At 52.7% G+C, this 15,735-nt stretch overlaps 1 protein-coding gene across 1 annotated transcript in view; it reads right to left on the bottom strand.

Moving 5' to 3' along the window:
• The window catches only part of RIN3 (Ras and Rab interactor 3), a 124,598-nt gene that overhangs the window by 13,519 nt on the left and 95,344 nt on the right, over nt 1-15,735 (bottom strand). Inside the window, exon 7 of the mRNA XM_064571502.1 lies at nt 14,164-14,472. Within this exon, the coding sequence (XP_064427572.1) occupies nt 14,164-14,472 (309 nt within the window). The remainder of the gene's footprint in view (nt 1-14,163; nt 14,473-15,735) is intronic.

Below are 15,735 nucleotides of genomic sequence, written 5' to 3'. Positions count from 1 at the left end.
GTAGATCACTGGTGGGAGCATGTGTGAAGAGCAGTCTGGGCTGTGTCCTAACGTCTACAGAATGTGAGGTGCAAAACCCAGTGGAAAGTGCTCCCAGTGAGTGGTCAGAACGGCTTGGCCATGGCCCACCTGATCGTTCATTCACTCACTCATTCATTCCCTCACTCATTCATTCATTCATTCATTCATCCATCCATTCATCCATCCATACATTCATTCACTCATTCACTTAAACCCTCTTACTAACCACCCTATTCTTTGGGTGTTACGTGCCCAGGTAATAAGATCTGAGTTTTCTGGATTCTGGTGAGGACCAGAACAATGCAAGTAAGAGAAACAGTGTGAAAGAGGTTTTGAAAGGAGTGGGCGAGCTCCATGTTGAATTTAGCAGCTCCTCCAGTGGCATTTGGTCTTGCTGCCTGAGCCCGGACAGGTAGGCACCCTCACGGGGCGCTGGGTCACCCCTGAGGGGTGCGATCGAGCACCACTTCAGTGGGTTCCACGTGTCCACGCCTCTCCAGCACAGGCCAGGCCAGCCCCTCCTCCTGCGTCCTCCGTGGTCCACCCCCATACAGCTGCTGGCACCGCGGGGGCCTCCGATCATGTCTGTTCAAGGGGTGCCCCTTCTGCTCACAACTCATCCTTGCTTGGTTTCCCAGAGAACAGTGTGCCTCGTGGCCTGCTTCCTGGCCGCACTCAGCTCCTACATCTGCAAAATGGGGCCAGCAACACCAACCCTGATGGCCTTTCAGGGTTTTCAAGAGAATAAGATGAGAAAGTACAAACGCATTCCGTCCCTGTGAAGGGCTATGGAAAAGGGAGCTATTACCGACATCTCTGTTCTGCTTTCTCAAGTGGCCTCAGTTTTTCCATTGTGAAATAAACAGGCTGGAGGGGTTGGTAACACACAGCCCTGAAAAGCAGCGTCAGACCCCGAGCATGAGCCTCGGCGCACTTCTTACCAGCTGTGTGACCTGGGGCTAATCGCTTTACCTCTCTGAGCCCGTATTTCTAGTCATGCATGATGTGACACAGATCACGTGACATGCTGTGGGATTTTGGTGAGAATTCTATATGAAGATTCACCCAGACTGCTCCCACATGCTCCCACGGAAAATGCCTGCTAAAAAACATCCATATTTTCCATGCCAGTTCTGTGTTCTGAGGCTCTCTGCTTATTTGTTTCAAGGTTCCTGTCCCTACCCTGCACCAAATGAGTCTGTTTTAAAAAAAGAAAGCTTTGCCCCAAACCTTTATAAGCCTGAGACACAAATTAAGGGTTCTCGGGGCAAGATTTTGTGCCGAGAGTTGTTCTTCATGTTGATAATTTAATTATTAGAATCCTGGCCCACAGGAGATTCTTCTCTTGTTGGAGTTATGCGTTGAGAACTGATGGGACATAGTCCCGTGCCTTTCGGAGTAAGCCTATAACTCATGCGCTGGCTGAGAGCTCACTGAATTTCACTAGGCCTCTAGAACACCAATTTCTTCTTGCTGTTGTGTTAATAACTCACCAAGGAATACAATCAGGCAAGCTAACAGTGCGGTGTTGCCCTTCAGGGGTCACTGGGCCGTGTCTGGAGTCGCTGTTCGGTTGTCACATTAGAACAGGGGTGTTACGGGCCCCAAGGCCAGGGATGCTGCTGAGCAGCCTACAATGCCTGGGACAGCCCTCCATCCTAAAGATGTATTCAGCCCCAGATGTCTACAGTTCCAAGGGCAAGAAGCTCTGCTGGAGGGGACACTGACTTTCAGCAAGAAGGAGGGTCCAGCTCTGGCCCTAGGTTTGGGACTCAGAGGCCCTCTGGACTGTGGCTGTGTGCCTCGTGGGGATGCACAGTCATTCCTTCTTCTCCCCATGCTCTTCCTGAGAATCCTGGCCGACGTTCAGGAAGGGCTTTGGGCCCATCTCCTTGGTTTGCACACATTCTGTTCAGCTACCTCACTGCTGGGCTCCCGTGGTCCCACGACTGTCCCTCCAACTACCCGTGAACATCCCCTCTTTGTCCCTGCAGTACACAGTGGCAGGGCACAGCAAAGGTGAGCAGGAAGCTGAGCTCCCACCACGGTTCCCCGGCTCCGGTGGATCTCTACAGAGACCCTCGAGTCCTTCCCACACCAGGCCCAAGCCAAGTGTTTCATTGTTTCCTAGAAACCAGCCCTTGCTGGGAACCTTCCCAATTCTGTCAAGGAGCCCCCGCCCCCAGTCCCAGGATGCAAGGCCTGGAAGTAGTCCCTTCCTCTGGGGCTCTCTGTTCCCTGTGGCCAGGCAGGCCAGAGCCCCAGGGGAGTCTGCCTTCTGACTGCTTCCTGCCCTCACCCTTGGCTTTTTCCAGCCCTACTCCCCTAAGCCTGTCCTCCCAGCAGGGTCTCTGTCCTTTGATCCATTCTGTCCACTAACTCATCTCCTGGGAGTACGACTCTGATCATGTTGTTTCTCAAGAACCCTCAATGGCTCCCCACTGCTTAGAGAATCAAGTCCAGACCTCTTCGCCTGATGTTTAAGGCCTTCCCCAGTTGCACCCATAAACACCTGTCCAACATGATTGACTCTACCCTCTTCCAGCCACACCATCTAGTCAATGGCCTCAGAATGGGTCACCTGCCTTCCAGGCCTTTGGGATTGGCCACAGTCACCTGGCTGGCATGGCTTCTCCTTGCCTTCCACAGGCCTGAGCCTTCCATCTCCCATCCAGCACCAACATTTGTGGGACACTCTAAAAATGCAAAGCATATTTTATAAACATTTTATCAGTGAATTCCTAAAACAACTCTGTAGGGTGGATTAGATTCATTGTGCCCAGATGAGGGAAGTGAGCCCCAGGGAAGGTAAGCTACTTGCCTAAGGTCACATGGCTAGGATGCGGTGAACCAGGACTTGAATCCGACTTTTTCTTACCCAGGATCCCATGTTCCTGGTACTTCAACATTCTTCCTTCATGTTCCACCTCCTCCACGAAGCCCTCCTGGGCTGCCGTTGCTACTGGTGCTTATTCTACACTCTACTTTCCAACTTCCAACTCAGAACGACATTCTGCCTTCATCACCTTCCCACATAACTTTCCTCCGTGCTGAATCATGGGCCTTTCCCTGAACTCCAAAGGTACTTTCAATCCTTGTGTCTTTGCACACGTAGTTCCCTCTGCCGGGGACATCCCCCCCTCCCGCCCCAACTTTCCCTTACAAACTTCTCCTTGCCCTCTCCCACATCCACAGGCACAGCTGGACACTTCTGGCTCCAGCTTCCAAACACCTTGACTAGTTGAGAGCCCTTTTCCTTGGACTGTGAGCACCCCGAGGGCAGGGACGGAGGCTGGGTGAGCTCAGGCAAGTCGCTTAACCTCTCTGAGCCTCTGCCACATCACTGCCTTTCTAGTCCCCAGCACAGGGCTTGGGATGTTAAGACATTAACAACGGACTGAACTGAGCCACGCGTGTGTTCCCCCTGGCATCCACTCTGTCTTGCCTGGGGCTGGGGCCATGGTCAAGGAGACTAGGATCCACTGTGGGTCTTGGACAGTGGTGTGCTGGGAAATGCCCAACAACTGGCTCTCCGAAGGAAAAAATAAGCTCTGATTTGCAGGGCTTGCCAATGCCTATGGTCTAAATATTTCCACAGTGGCCCATTTCAAGCTACCAGCATGAACATGGAGGGGGAGAGAAGCACACGATTAGCTCTCGTGACACGACCACCGGACTCAGCACACCAACGGCCTTGGATTCACCAAACCCCATCTCACCGCGAGCAAACAGAGGTCCAGAGAAATTTCCTCAAAGCCCCGCAGCTGGAGTCCCAGTAGTGGAGGTGTGATGAGAATCTGGGTCTCTCCTCCCTGATGTAGGTGAGAAATGTCCGCATGGGCTCACGGGCTCTCTGACCTGATAGCGACTTCCGGACAAACAGAAGCTTCAAGCATTTTTGCAATGCACTGGCTCCTCCCTGATATTCCAGGGGGAGTGAGGGCCGCATTCTCCTTCCCGTGAAGCCGGCAGCCCGAGGCATGAGCTCAGCCCTGTGGACAGCAGGCACCAGGCAGGGCCACTGCGATGCGGAGGCACAGTCCCAAAACGACTGTCCTGGGCTCGGAACGCCTGGCTCGCATGGACCAGAGACCATGTCCGTCAGGCCATGCTCCAAAAGCCCTACGGGGCTGTAGCCGACACGTCCTGCTTTCTTTTTGGCCAGAATTGCATCTGTTTTCCATCTGGAGGCATGCGGGGGGCGCCGATCACACTTTCAAGAGCTGGCCGGGCGCCTTATGCCTCTTTCATTGGTGGGCAGGTTTTGGAGGAGAGTTCTGATAAAAAAAAATGAGCTGAACGTGCTCGCTGTGGTCACGCGGGCTGCGAGGAGCACTGCATTAGGAGGCCCCCAACTCTGCCAGCTTCGTGATCTGGGGCCACTCACTCTGAGCCTCAGTGGTCTCATCTGAAAACTGGGAGTAATAATAAAACTCACTCAGAGCATCCCGCGGGGTTGTGGTGAGCATCAAGTGAGCGGCTGGATTAAAAATTAGGTTTTGGGGCGCCTGGGTGGCTCAGTTGGTTAAGTGACTGCCTTCGGCTCAGGTCATGATCCTGGAGTCCCGGGATCGAGTCCCGCATCGGGCTCCCTGCTCGGCGGGGAGTCTGCTTCTCCCTCTGACCCTCCCCTCTCTCATGCTCTCTGTCTCTCATTCTCTCTGTCTCAAATAAATAAATAAATAAAATCTTAAAAAAAAAAAATTAGGTTTTGTCATCTAGGAAGAATTACCTAAAAAGAGGAGTTGGCATATGTTTCTGGAAAGGGCTAAGTAGTAGTGGGTTTTTTTTGTTTTTTTTTTGCGGGCCACTCCATCTCCATCCCAACTACTCAACGTGGCGGTTGTAACAAAAGCAGCAACGCACACCGTATAAGTGAGTGGATGAGGCTGTTTCAATGAGTTTATTTACAAAATCAAGGTGCGGGGGCCAGAGTTGGCCCACAGGCCGTAGTTTGCAGACTCCTGATCTAGATAGAGGAAAGGTGTGTCCTCTTACTGTAATTGCCCCTCCAAATCTATTGATTGGGCTCTTATTGAAAGCGGCGGCTGATGCAACAGTCCTGGGGCAGACAAGGCTCATGACTGCGGTGTGCTTTGGTTCTTATCCTCCTCTGGGATTCCCACTTAGAGCCGCTTCCTTCCTCCAGGATGTATTAACCGAAGACCCCCCACTTCCCACCAATCAGGTTAGTGCCCTCATGATGGGTTTCCCCTGCCCTGTCACTGCATAATGGAAAAACAAATACTCTCCATTAACTCAGAGGGGCCTCCCCAGACCTCCCAACACAGAACGGAGAGCTCCTCTGATACCCCCCAGCCTCTTCACCTGGTCTGATTCAGCCCGCCTGCTAGCAGGTTTCAGCATCTGATGACATAGTTTAAACTTCTGTCTTCTGATTTATTACCTGCCTGTCTTCACCAGAATGAAAGCTTTGTGAGGGCACGGGCCCCCCTCATGTGCACCATTCCTATGCAGTCCTTCCCCAATGCCCGGCAAGCAGTTGGTGTTTAATAAATGTATCTGCTAAGTGAATTTGTGGATATCATTTGTCACCCTGCATGACTGACACTTGCTTCGCTCTGTGTTCCCACTCAAATTGTGACCATCTTAAAAAGAGGGACTTGGGGGGGGCACCTGGGTGGCTCAGTTGGTTAAGCGACTGCCTTCGGCTCAGGTCATGATCCTGGAGTCCCAGGATCGAGTCCCGCATCGGGCTCCCTGCTCGGCAGGGAGTCTGCTTCTCTCTCTGACCCTCTTCCCTCTCATGCTCTCTGTCTCTCATTCTCTCTCTCTCTCAAATAAATAAATAAAATCTTAAAAAAAAAACAAACAAACAGGGACTTGGGGGACGCCTGGGTGGCTCAGTCAGTTAAGCATCTGCCTTTGGCTCAGGTCATGATCCCAGGGTCCTGGGATCGAGCCCCACATCGGGCTCCTTGCTCAGCGGGGAGCCTGCTTCTCCCTCTGCCGGCCACTCCCCCTGCTTGTGCTCTCTCTCTCTCTCTGACAAATAAATAAAATTTAAAAAACAACAACAACAAAATAACAGGGACTGGATTTTCCTGTTGACATCCCTGTTGTCCAGAAAGGTTAGTCGGGACTGTTGAATGAATGCATTTATTCGCTAGAAACACAGGATGGGAGGAAGTCGAGAGCATCGATAACAGGAGGTTTTCAATGTAGGTTTCCAGCTCGAGCCTTTCATGCGGGGGTATTTTTTACAGAACTTGGCTTCTCTGGTTGATTCCCAGTGGGGGCAGCAGGGCTGGCCTGAAAATGGCCCCCAGCTAGGCTTGTGGCCTCTAGAGAGCTCTCTGCAACCAGATTGCAACCCACTGGTCTGGTCTGACCTCCTGGCAGTGCGGTTGGAAGGGCTGGAGCCCACGGAGCAGCGACGATTGGGTGGAGCACCCCACTTGCAGTTTGTGGCTGACATGAAGTGAGAAGCCAGCCATCCACCCACAGAGCCCCCCAGAGCTACCCTCTTGGGTCATTTGGGCTGTCTGCAGATGCTGCCCGAGCGTCAGTTCTGCTTTGAGCAACACCGCATCCCGGAGGAAATCACTCCAGCTCCCCAGGTTCCTCTTTGGGGAGCTCAGCCTACAAGCCAGTCCAGCCCCATGGGCCGTGGGCTTGGAGCCCTGCAGCCAAAAGTCCCAGCCTGGCTGGAAAAGGCATGAGGCTGCCTGTGACTTGGGTCTGACTTCCCTGAGGTCAGCTCTGCCCCCGGATGCCCCAGGGAGGCAGGACAGCACAGGGGTTCAGCCCAGTACCTGGATCCAAGTCCCAGCTCTATACCACTCCCCGGCTCGGGTATGACCCTGCGTGTGCTGCCCGATCTCGCTGAACCTCAGTTTCCTTGACTATACAATGGGGACAATAGCATCCACACCTCGTTAAGTGGTTGGGAGGATTCAGTGACAAGACAGATGGAAAGAGATGAACATGGTGTCTGCCGGGCTCCTGGCATGTGAGAAATGTCCGACACGGCCTGATTCGAGACAGGAGGGTAACGGGTCTCCTCATCCTCAGAGCACGACATCTCAGAGGCCCTGAACCCTATTTTGGGTGTGGGGTATAAAAGCAAGATTATGCAGGGTGCCTGGCTGGCTCAGTCAGTTAAGTGTCTTGACTCCTGATTTTGGCTCATGATCTCAGGTCATGATCTCAGGCTAGTGAGATCGAGCCCCATGTTGGGCTCTGCTTGGGATTCTCCCTCCCTCTCCCTCTATCCCTCCCTCTGCACATGTTCTCTCTTTCTCTCTCTCAAATAAATAAATAAATATTAAAAAGAAAAAAAAAGGGCAAGATTATGCTTTGCTTCCAGGCCTGGCCCTTATGTTCTCTCTCTCTCTGTCACCTGGATGTCAATGCCCAGGAGGATTTACAAAGCCTCCCTCAGCCTGGATCCCTGAATGACTATATGGAGCAGAGCCCAGGCCCACCCCCACACTCCTGCGTTTGACTAGACTGACATGAGTGAGAAGCAAACTTTTACTGGATGAGACTGCAGGGTTTATCTGTTAGAGCAGCAAGTATTTTCCTTAACTAATTATCTCCTTACCTACTTATCTATAGCTATTTCAAAAAGAGCAGAAAGAAATCCACCAAAATACTAATTGTCTTTTTCAACAATAAACATTAGTGACTTCTGTTATCAGCAATCAGGTTAGACTTTTTTAACACAGATTTTTAAAAAAACCAACAGCCTGACTTCCCTCTCCGTCCTCCTGACCCCTGGTCAGTGTCTCAGGCCCCTCGGGGTCCATCCTCCACCCATTCAACTCCCAGCCTCTGCCCCCACCTGAACCACAAGCAGATTCCCAGCTGGCTCTGTGGAGTCTGCCAGGGAGGTGAATGGCCAGGAACCCCAGGGGGCCCAGGACCCTGAGCCCACCAATCTGGCCCTCAATCTAACCACCTGCCTGCTGGGCCCCCTCTCTCCCGAGTCAGGAGCCAGGTTCCCTCTCGTCAAGTGTAGCATCATGGTGTTTACACCAACTCTCGAAGGCACAGAATAAAGGCAGCCCGTTGGCCCTCACTGTCCTCCTCCCATTGCCTGCCCTTTATCAAAAGAAGGTTCTTTATGTTCTTTTAGAAAGAACCCCACATGTGTACCCGCCACACTCCTCCTTCCTTCTTCCCTCTTGCACTTTCGGGAGGGGTTCCCGGGCTTGACTCTATTTCTCCCCAACAGCAGGGCCAGCCCTGAACGTCTGCTCTTGGACACTGAGAACGTGGGAATGACTTGTCTGTGAAAGCAGTGGGAGAAACGATTCTAGAAGTTCTGACTGCTCTCCCCAAGCCTCATGAAGTCCGTGAGCAACCAAGCCTGTCTGCTCCTTGCTGCAGGAGGGAGGGCCAAGCTCCCCCAAAGCCACATGTCTCCGCAAACACCCACAAACACCCGCACTGCCTGACACAGGCCCCTAAACCTGCTACCGTGGAGGAGGGCACCCAATGGGGCTTCAGGAACCCTGAGAACTGGGTACAGTCATCAAAGCATAGGCCTTGGAGGGAGGAAATCCTTTTGTCTCCTGGGCACAGAGAGCATCCGCCCTTCGGGGAAAGACGGCCCAGCCAGTGAACTCAGGCCTGGGTCTCCGAGCTGAGTGCTTTGCTTAGTGCTCCAGCAGGGCTTGCCAGCAGCTAGGCCACGGGGACACCACAGGCTGCTTTCGCCAGCGTCACGTAATGGCTCAGAGGCATGCAGGTGGAGCATCTTCCCTGGAAAGAAGGGGGCTCGTGGGGGTGGGAGTGGGAGGGAAGGGCTGTTTTCTGCTTTAGGTGGGTCAGTGGTAGAGGGAGGCAGGACCCAAGCCCGAGTTCTGCCTCTCCACGGGGGCGCGGATAGCTCCCAGGCCTGCTGGTCTGCGGACCACACTTTGAGCAGCAAGTCACTGGAAGCGTCTGGCAGAAGGGAGGTGTGAGCTGAAGGCCTGGGGTAGAGGACCTGGCCCTGAGATCGCCGAACGTCAAAGTCAGAAGAGAATTTGAGTCAGTCGGTGCCTTCGGCTCAGGTCATGATCCTGGAGTCCCGGGATCGAGTCCCGCATCGGGCTCCCTGCTCGGCAGGGAGTCTGCTTCTCCCTCTGACCCTCCTCCCTCTCATGCTCTCTGTCTCTCATTCTCTCTGTCTCAAATAAATAAATAAAAGAGTCAGTCGGGATCAGGCTGAAAATGCATAACCTCAAACTAATCACACGGAAACATCTGACAAACACAAAATGAGGAACTTTCATCAAAAAGAACCAAAGGTGGGCGGTGGGGAGGGAAACCTGTATTCCTTCAAGATAGCAACGTCATAAAAAACAAAAGCCGTGCGGGCGCCTGGGGGGCTCAGTTGTAAAGCGTCTGCCTTCGGCTCAGGTCACGGTCCCAGGGTCCTGGGATCGAGCCCCGCATCGGGCTCCCTGCTCCGCGGGGAGCCTGCTTCTCCCTCTCCCACCCCCTCTGCTTGTGTTCCCTCTCTCGCTGTGTCTCTCTCTGTCAAATAAATAAATAAAATCTTAAAAAAAAAAAAAAAGCCGTGGAAATGTTTCAGATTAAAGGAAGTAAAAGACACCTGACAACTAATTGCAACACCTGACCCACGCCTGTTTCTCGAACGGGAGGAGGAAAACACCAGCAAGACCCTTATTATCTCCAGTGACAGCCTGGAATACAGATGGCGGCTTGGGTAAAAATATCGTATCAACGTCAACTTACCAAGTGGACAACGTTCCTGTGGTTATGCAAGAGAATATCCCTATTCTTAGAAAAGTGTTTAGGGGTAAAGAACCCAGATGCATGTCATGCACCCTCAGACAATTCAGGAAAAAAACATTATGTATGCATAGAGTGTGTAAATGATAAAGCAAATGAAACAAGATATTAGCAATCCACATAGGGTATGTAGATGTTCCTATTTTAATGCAGTATTTCTATTCTTCAAGTTTGTGAAGTCTGAAATTATTTCTAAATGGAAGGTTTAAAAGCTAAAATATTCATTTACGGGCACGCCTGGGTGGCTCCGTCGGTTAAGCATCCAACTCTTAGTTTCGGCTCTGGTCGTGATCTCGGGGTCGTGAGATGGAGCCCTGTGCTGGGTTCCACGCTGGGTGTGGTGCCTGCTTTAGATTCTCTCTCTCTCCCACTGCCTATGCCCCTCCCTACCCCCTCCCTCAATTAATTAATTAAAAGCTAAAATATTTAGCAGCAGAATGGGTTATTTCAAACAAAATCCCATGTGGAATTCCATGTGTCAAACAGGGACAGGCAGGGGTGTGGCCCAGCCTGTGTTGTGTCCCTATGGTGGCCCCAGGGGTACCTCTGGGAACCCAGCATGGAAACCGCTGAGTGGTGGGGAGGCAGCCGATCCCGCATGCTCACATGTTAGACACTCACACACATTTTGGTTGCATCTGATCCTCGAAACATCCCTGAGAGGCATTCCCAGGCCCATTTTGAGAAAACCAAGGTGGAGGAGATTCACACCTCCTGGGGGCCTCCACCGACCAGATGTTTTCTATGTGCTCTCGCACCTCCTGATGAGCAGGTCTTATCCCCATTTTACACACCTGCGGAGGCCCGTGAGATTCATGTCCAAGGCTACAGCACTGAAGCTGAGGTTCAAGCCCCGGTCTGTGAAGGAGCCCCAAGGCCCCTGCTCTTCTTGGCCAAAGCTGCTTCCTCACAGGTGAAGAAGTTGAGGCTCTGAGTTGGGCATCCCCAGCCTGCTCATGGCAGCAGTGAGATGGGAAGCCCTTGGACTCACAGTCCAGTGCTCCCCCAGCAGTGGGAGGGGAACACAGTGTCCCTTGATGAGACACCCATCTGTTCCCAGTGGGGAATCTTCCCACTGAGCCCTGGCCCCAGCCTGAATTTCTGGGCTGCCTTCTGAATCAGCAGAGAGAGTCCAGCCTCCCTCCCTCCTGCAAGGACAGGGAAACGGAGCCCCCTTGTTCATCTCTGTTCTTTCCTGGTCTTCGCTTGTGCACATCCGCTCTAGGACTGCCTTGCCTTCCTTTCCTCTCCCTCAAAATGAGCCATTCCCTCCCCTATTCCCTGCTTTCTGCTAAGTTTTTAATAAGTCAATTCACCATCAGCAAGAATCATGGTGTTTGAAGTCACTGCCAAGGGACTGGGTGTTTAAAAGAACTGCAGGGGCGCCTGGGTGGCTCAGTCGGTTAAGCATCTTGACTCCTGGTTTTGGTTTACGGTCCTGGGATCAAGCCCCGTGTTGGGCTCTGTGCTCAGTGTGGAGTCTGCTTGAGATTCTCTCTCCTTTTCCCTTTGCCCCTGCCCTCACTCACACACACAATCTCTATCCCTCTCTCTCTCAAACAAATAAATTAAAAAAAAAAAAAAAAAAGAATTGCATGAAGCCCAAGGCTTCTGAGTAAACTAGGACTTACTGAGAATGGAATTGTCCTTTTAGGCCCCAAACTGTCTCCGTGATAATGCCTCAGGGTCCGTGGAGCCCTTGGCCCGGCATGGCCCCAGAAGAAAAGATTCCCCCAGTTAGAAGTTCAGATAGGGAAGGTAAGTGTCCAGATTAAGTACCAGCCGCTGGGCTAGATGCAAATTTGCAGACTCAATTAAATCTCACAATAGCTCCATAAGGTGGGCATGGCTGTGCCCATTTAAGGGGGAAACTGAGGCTCCCCGCACCTAAGTAACCAGAATACAGTCACATAGCTGGGAAGGAAACCTGGATCTTTCCCTTCCACATCCCTCTGAGGTCCCCGGCCAGCCCGTTTGATGTCTCTCTGAGGCTGCTTGCAGCAAAGGGTCTCTCGGGGTTCTGTCTCTTGTCTGGCTCGATCTAGCTGCTCCCTCACTGCACTGTGCAGGACGTCCCGAGCTCCCCCCACCCAGCTGCTGCAGATCTGGCTTGCCTCTCGCTCTCAGAAGGTCTGGAAAGGTCCTGGCCAGCCCTTTGCCACACCACCATAGTGTCTTAACCTTGAGCTTCCCGCTGCTGCTGGGAGGCATGCCGGATGTTGCCCCAGGGCTCCACACCCCTGGGACTGAGTGTGTCGTAAGAGCTTGGGGTTCTGCAGGCTGCTTGAGGCCCCTCATCTTACTTTCTTAGGGGTTTTTAAGGAATATACTTGGCAGTGGAGTTCACATGCTGGACGGCTCTCTGGGGTCCAGATGGCATAAGACCCTAGGTCACAAAGCCTTACATCCGCCCCATGATAACGAAATCTCCACTTCCCCACCCCATCTCCCCTACAAGGCTCTCTCTCCCAATCCATTTCCAACATTCTGCTAAACGGTGATTGGGAAGTTCTAACTTAACATGGGATCTGCTTTCAGGGAACAATGCTCCTTCTAAGACTGCAATCGGATGCAGGTCAGCTTAACCCAAAAGAGTGACTCCAACCTGGAACTGTGGCCAGTACCAGGCCTGTGAGGGAGCTTTCCTGGGGGAGGGGGCCTTGCACCATCCCTCAATTGCTTTTTCCTGGCCTATGGTCAGACGGGCCTGCTCTTCTCCAGGTCAGATGGACAGAATCCCTTGCCTAAAACAGCCAGCATTGGTTGGGCCTGCCATGTACTTGCATTGAGGTTGACGTTTTACATACGTTGCTTCTAATACTCACAAGTGACTAGTATGGCTTCTGAACCATTAGGGGTCTGACTGTCCCCTTTGTAAACAGCTTCTTTAGGTGAGGAAACTGACCTTTAAGGGGTTAAGTAAATCATTCGAGGTCACACAGATAGTGATAGATCAGGAACTGAAACCCAAGTCTGTGTGGCAACAGACGTCACAATCCTTCCACTCTCCATTGCCATCGCTGCCATGTACAGTCACACAGGTTGCTCACCAAACAAGGGCATCCGGCGGAAGAGGTGATCGGGGCATGAAATCCAGCCACCATTCTGTTCACTAAGGTGTGCACCATGGGGCAGTCAGGCCTGTTCTTGTCTGCCTAGAGGAGCCCTGTGGTAAATGGATTATCAACGGTCCCAGTGATTCCCTTCCCTACATCGGTGCCCCTTGCGATGTTAATTCGCAGCTCTTCCCATCAAGCAAGGTTAGTTTCTTGCCCCTTGAATCTGGGCTGGTCTTGTGAGTAAAAACGCCAGTGAAATATGTCCGAGTGTCATTGTGCCAAGTCAAACCCAGGCCTGAGGAGGCCTTCCGGGCTTCACTTGCCCTCTTGGACCCCAACCATGGGTACAGGCCCAGGCTAACCTGCTGGAGAAAGAGAAACATGTGGCCCTGTAGCCCGCATTCCTGGCCAGTCAACTGCCAGGCAACCACCCAACATACGAGCAAGGCCCTCCTAGCCCAGCCTGCCTCCAAATAAGCCCCTCCGGCCGCGGCCCCGCGAGCCAGCCCAGGCAAGCTCAGGCGCAGACAAGCTCAGGCGTGCCTGCCCGGATCAGCATCACTGCCACACCTACAGGGGAGCAACAATAAATGCGGACAGATTTGACCGGAGCTGGAGTGGCTGTTACGCGTTGAAGTGTTTGCCTCTGAAATTCATAAGTTGAAGTCCGAACCCTCGGTGCCTGGGAATGTGACCTTATTTGGAAATAGGGTCATTGCAGATGTTATCAGTTAAGATGAGGTCATACTGAAGTAGGGAGGGGGTTCCTAATTCAATATACCTGATGGCCTCAAAAAATGGGGAAGTTTGGACACAGACACACACAGGGAGAATGCCCTGGTGTTGCCACAAGCCAAGGAACTCCCAGAAGCTGGGAGAGAGGCCTTCCCTCGAGCCGTCTGAGGGATTATGACCCTGTGACACCTTGATCTCCCACTTCCAGCCTCCAGAAGTGTCAGACTATCGATGTGTGTTGTTCCAAACACCTGCTTTGGGGTACTTTATTACACCAGCCCTCAGACACTAATAGAGAACCTTCTCCGAATCAACACGACCGCGCAATGTGCTTGGCCTTCCTCCAGTGTGGAAGCTAATCACGGCCCTTCACCTGATCCCCAGGTAACCCCAGAGAGGTGCGCAGGAATTCCACCCCACCATGCCCCGTCCTGCCCCAACAGGCCTCGGAACCTGGAAAGCCTTCTCTAGTGCCTTCCAGGGGCTCCGGAGTCCTTGCTGGGGAGGGGTCACAGGCCCATTCGATATTGCTGTTCCTAGAGAGAGCCCCTAGCCCAGCCTCCTCCGGCTGCCCGCCTACCTGGGTTGCCGAGGGCCATGGAGTCGTAGATGAGCTTACAGGTCTTGAGCAGGATGGCGATCTTCTTCTCGGGCGAGTAGGCCTTGTGCATGCTGGTGAACTTCTGCAGGATCTTCTCCATGACGGGCACCTCCGGCACGCTGGTAGTCACACCCAGGTCCGTGGTGGTGGTGGCCAGGATCACCAGCTGGTTCTCCTTGAGCTGCTGCAGCGAGCCATCCTTGCTGTGGATCTCATGCAGGCATGAATTGATGGCTTCTTTCAAGGGCTTTAACACACACTTGTACAAGGCCGACTCCACAATGGCTTCTGTAGGGCGGCAAGAGTGGGAGGGTGAGGAACCCAGGCACCCAGCTTCGGTGTCCAACAGTGTGGTTGTCCCCATCTCCCGGTCCCCGGAAGGATATACTCAGTGCCCCAGTAGCTACACCTCGTAGTTCTGACACAGGAGGCCCTGCAGTACATTCAGCAGAAAGCAACGCACAAAGACACGGGTACAGGAGCCCTCTGGGACTGAAACATTGCGTCCTAATGCTTTTCACAGGGCCTGGAACTGATGAAAGCCTCACAGGGCTGCCTACCAATGCATAACTTCAAAGGGCACTATTTACATGGTGTTTGTGCAGTATACAACCTGCACAGTTGTACATGCAGGGCCCGGGTGCCCAGTAAATGTTTGGTAGAATGATTCTTGATGTCTCTCTCTGAATTCTCAAATCCACTTGCCTCGAGGCTCAAGAATACAGTATATCCACAATCTGCCTTCTCACCACTTCCACGGCCACCACCTTGACCTGGGCTGCCATCATCTTTTCCTTGAGTTATATGAGAGGTCTCTTGCCCTGGCCCCTTTTCATCTATTCTCAGCACCCCAACCAGCATAATCCTGTTATGGCATGTTTGACCATGACATTCATAATCCAATGTGCCCAGAATTCTCCAGTGGCTCCCATCTCATGCACAGTAGAAGCCAGAGTCTTCCCCATGGCTTATAAGGCCCCCCCTTGTAGTCTGTTTTCACTTATCACCTTGCCTGCTCCCCTGTGTTCATGCTGCTCCAGCCACCCTGGCCTCCTTGCTGCTCTGTTCCTGCCGCAGGGCCTTTGCACCTGCTATTCCCGTTGCCTGGAGAAGTCACTCCACAGCTATATACATGACCTCTTCCTTCGTTGTTCAGATGTCATCTTATCTGAGAGGCATCCCGATCGGCTAGTGGAACGGGATTTAGTCGGCTTCAATCACACGGCAACTCTGCAACCCACATGCCATTATCCCCACTTTACAGATGGACTAACTCAGGTGTGGGCCTCAGCTAGGTGGGCATGAACAAGAATGTGAACCCATGTCTACCTGACACCATGGTGATACTTGTCCACTTTGGTTGACAGTAGGGAAATGTTCTTGGGAAGTTTTTTTGGCTCTATTCCATCCCCAGGGCAGGGCACAAGTGCTGTCCCTATAGGGACACCTGAGCTGCCCTATCCCTGGGGGGGTAAGGGGGGGCCCATGCTCCCGTGGTTGAGTCTCAGTAGAGATCCAGATAACGTTCCCCTGCCACGCAGGCCTGGGCTT

The sequence above is a fragment of the Mirounga angustirostris genome, unplaced genomic scaffold (genome assembly GCF_029215605.1).
Source record: "Mirounga angustirostris isolate CCGP_5_RB_7025 unplaced genomic scaffold, mMirAng1.0.hap1 SCAF_9, whole genome shotgun sequence".
Classification (NCBI taxonomy): domain Eukaryota; kingdom Metazoa; phylum Chordata; class Mammalia; order Carnivora; family Phocidae; genus Mirounga; species Mirounga angustirostris.
Note: the sequence above shows the minus strand (reverse complement) of the source record. Positions and strands in the feature narration are given on the sequence as shown.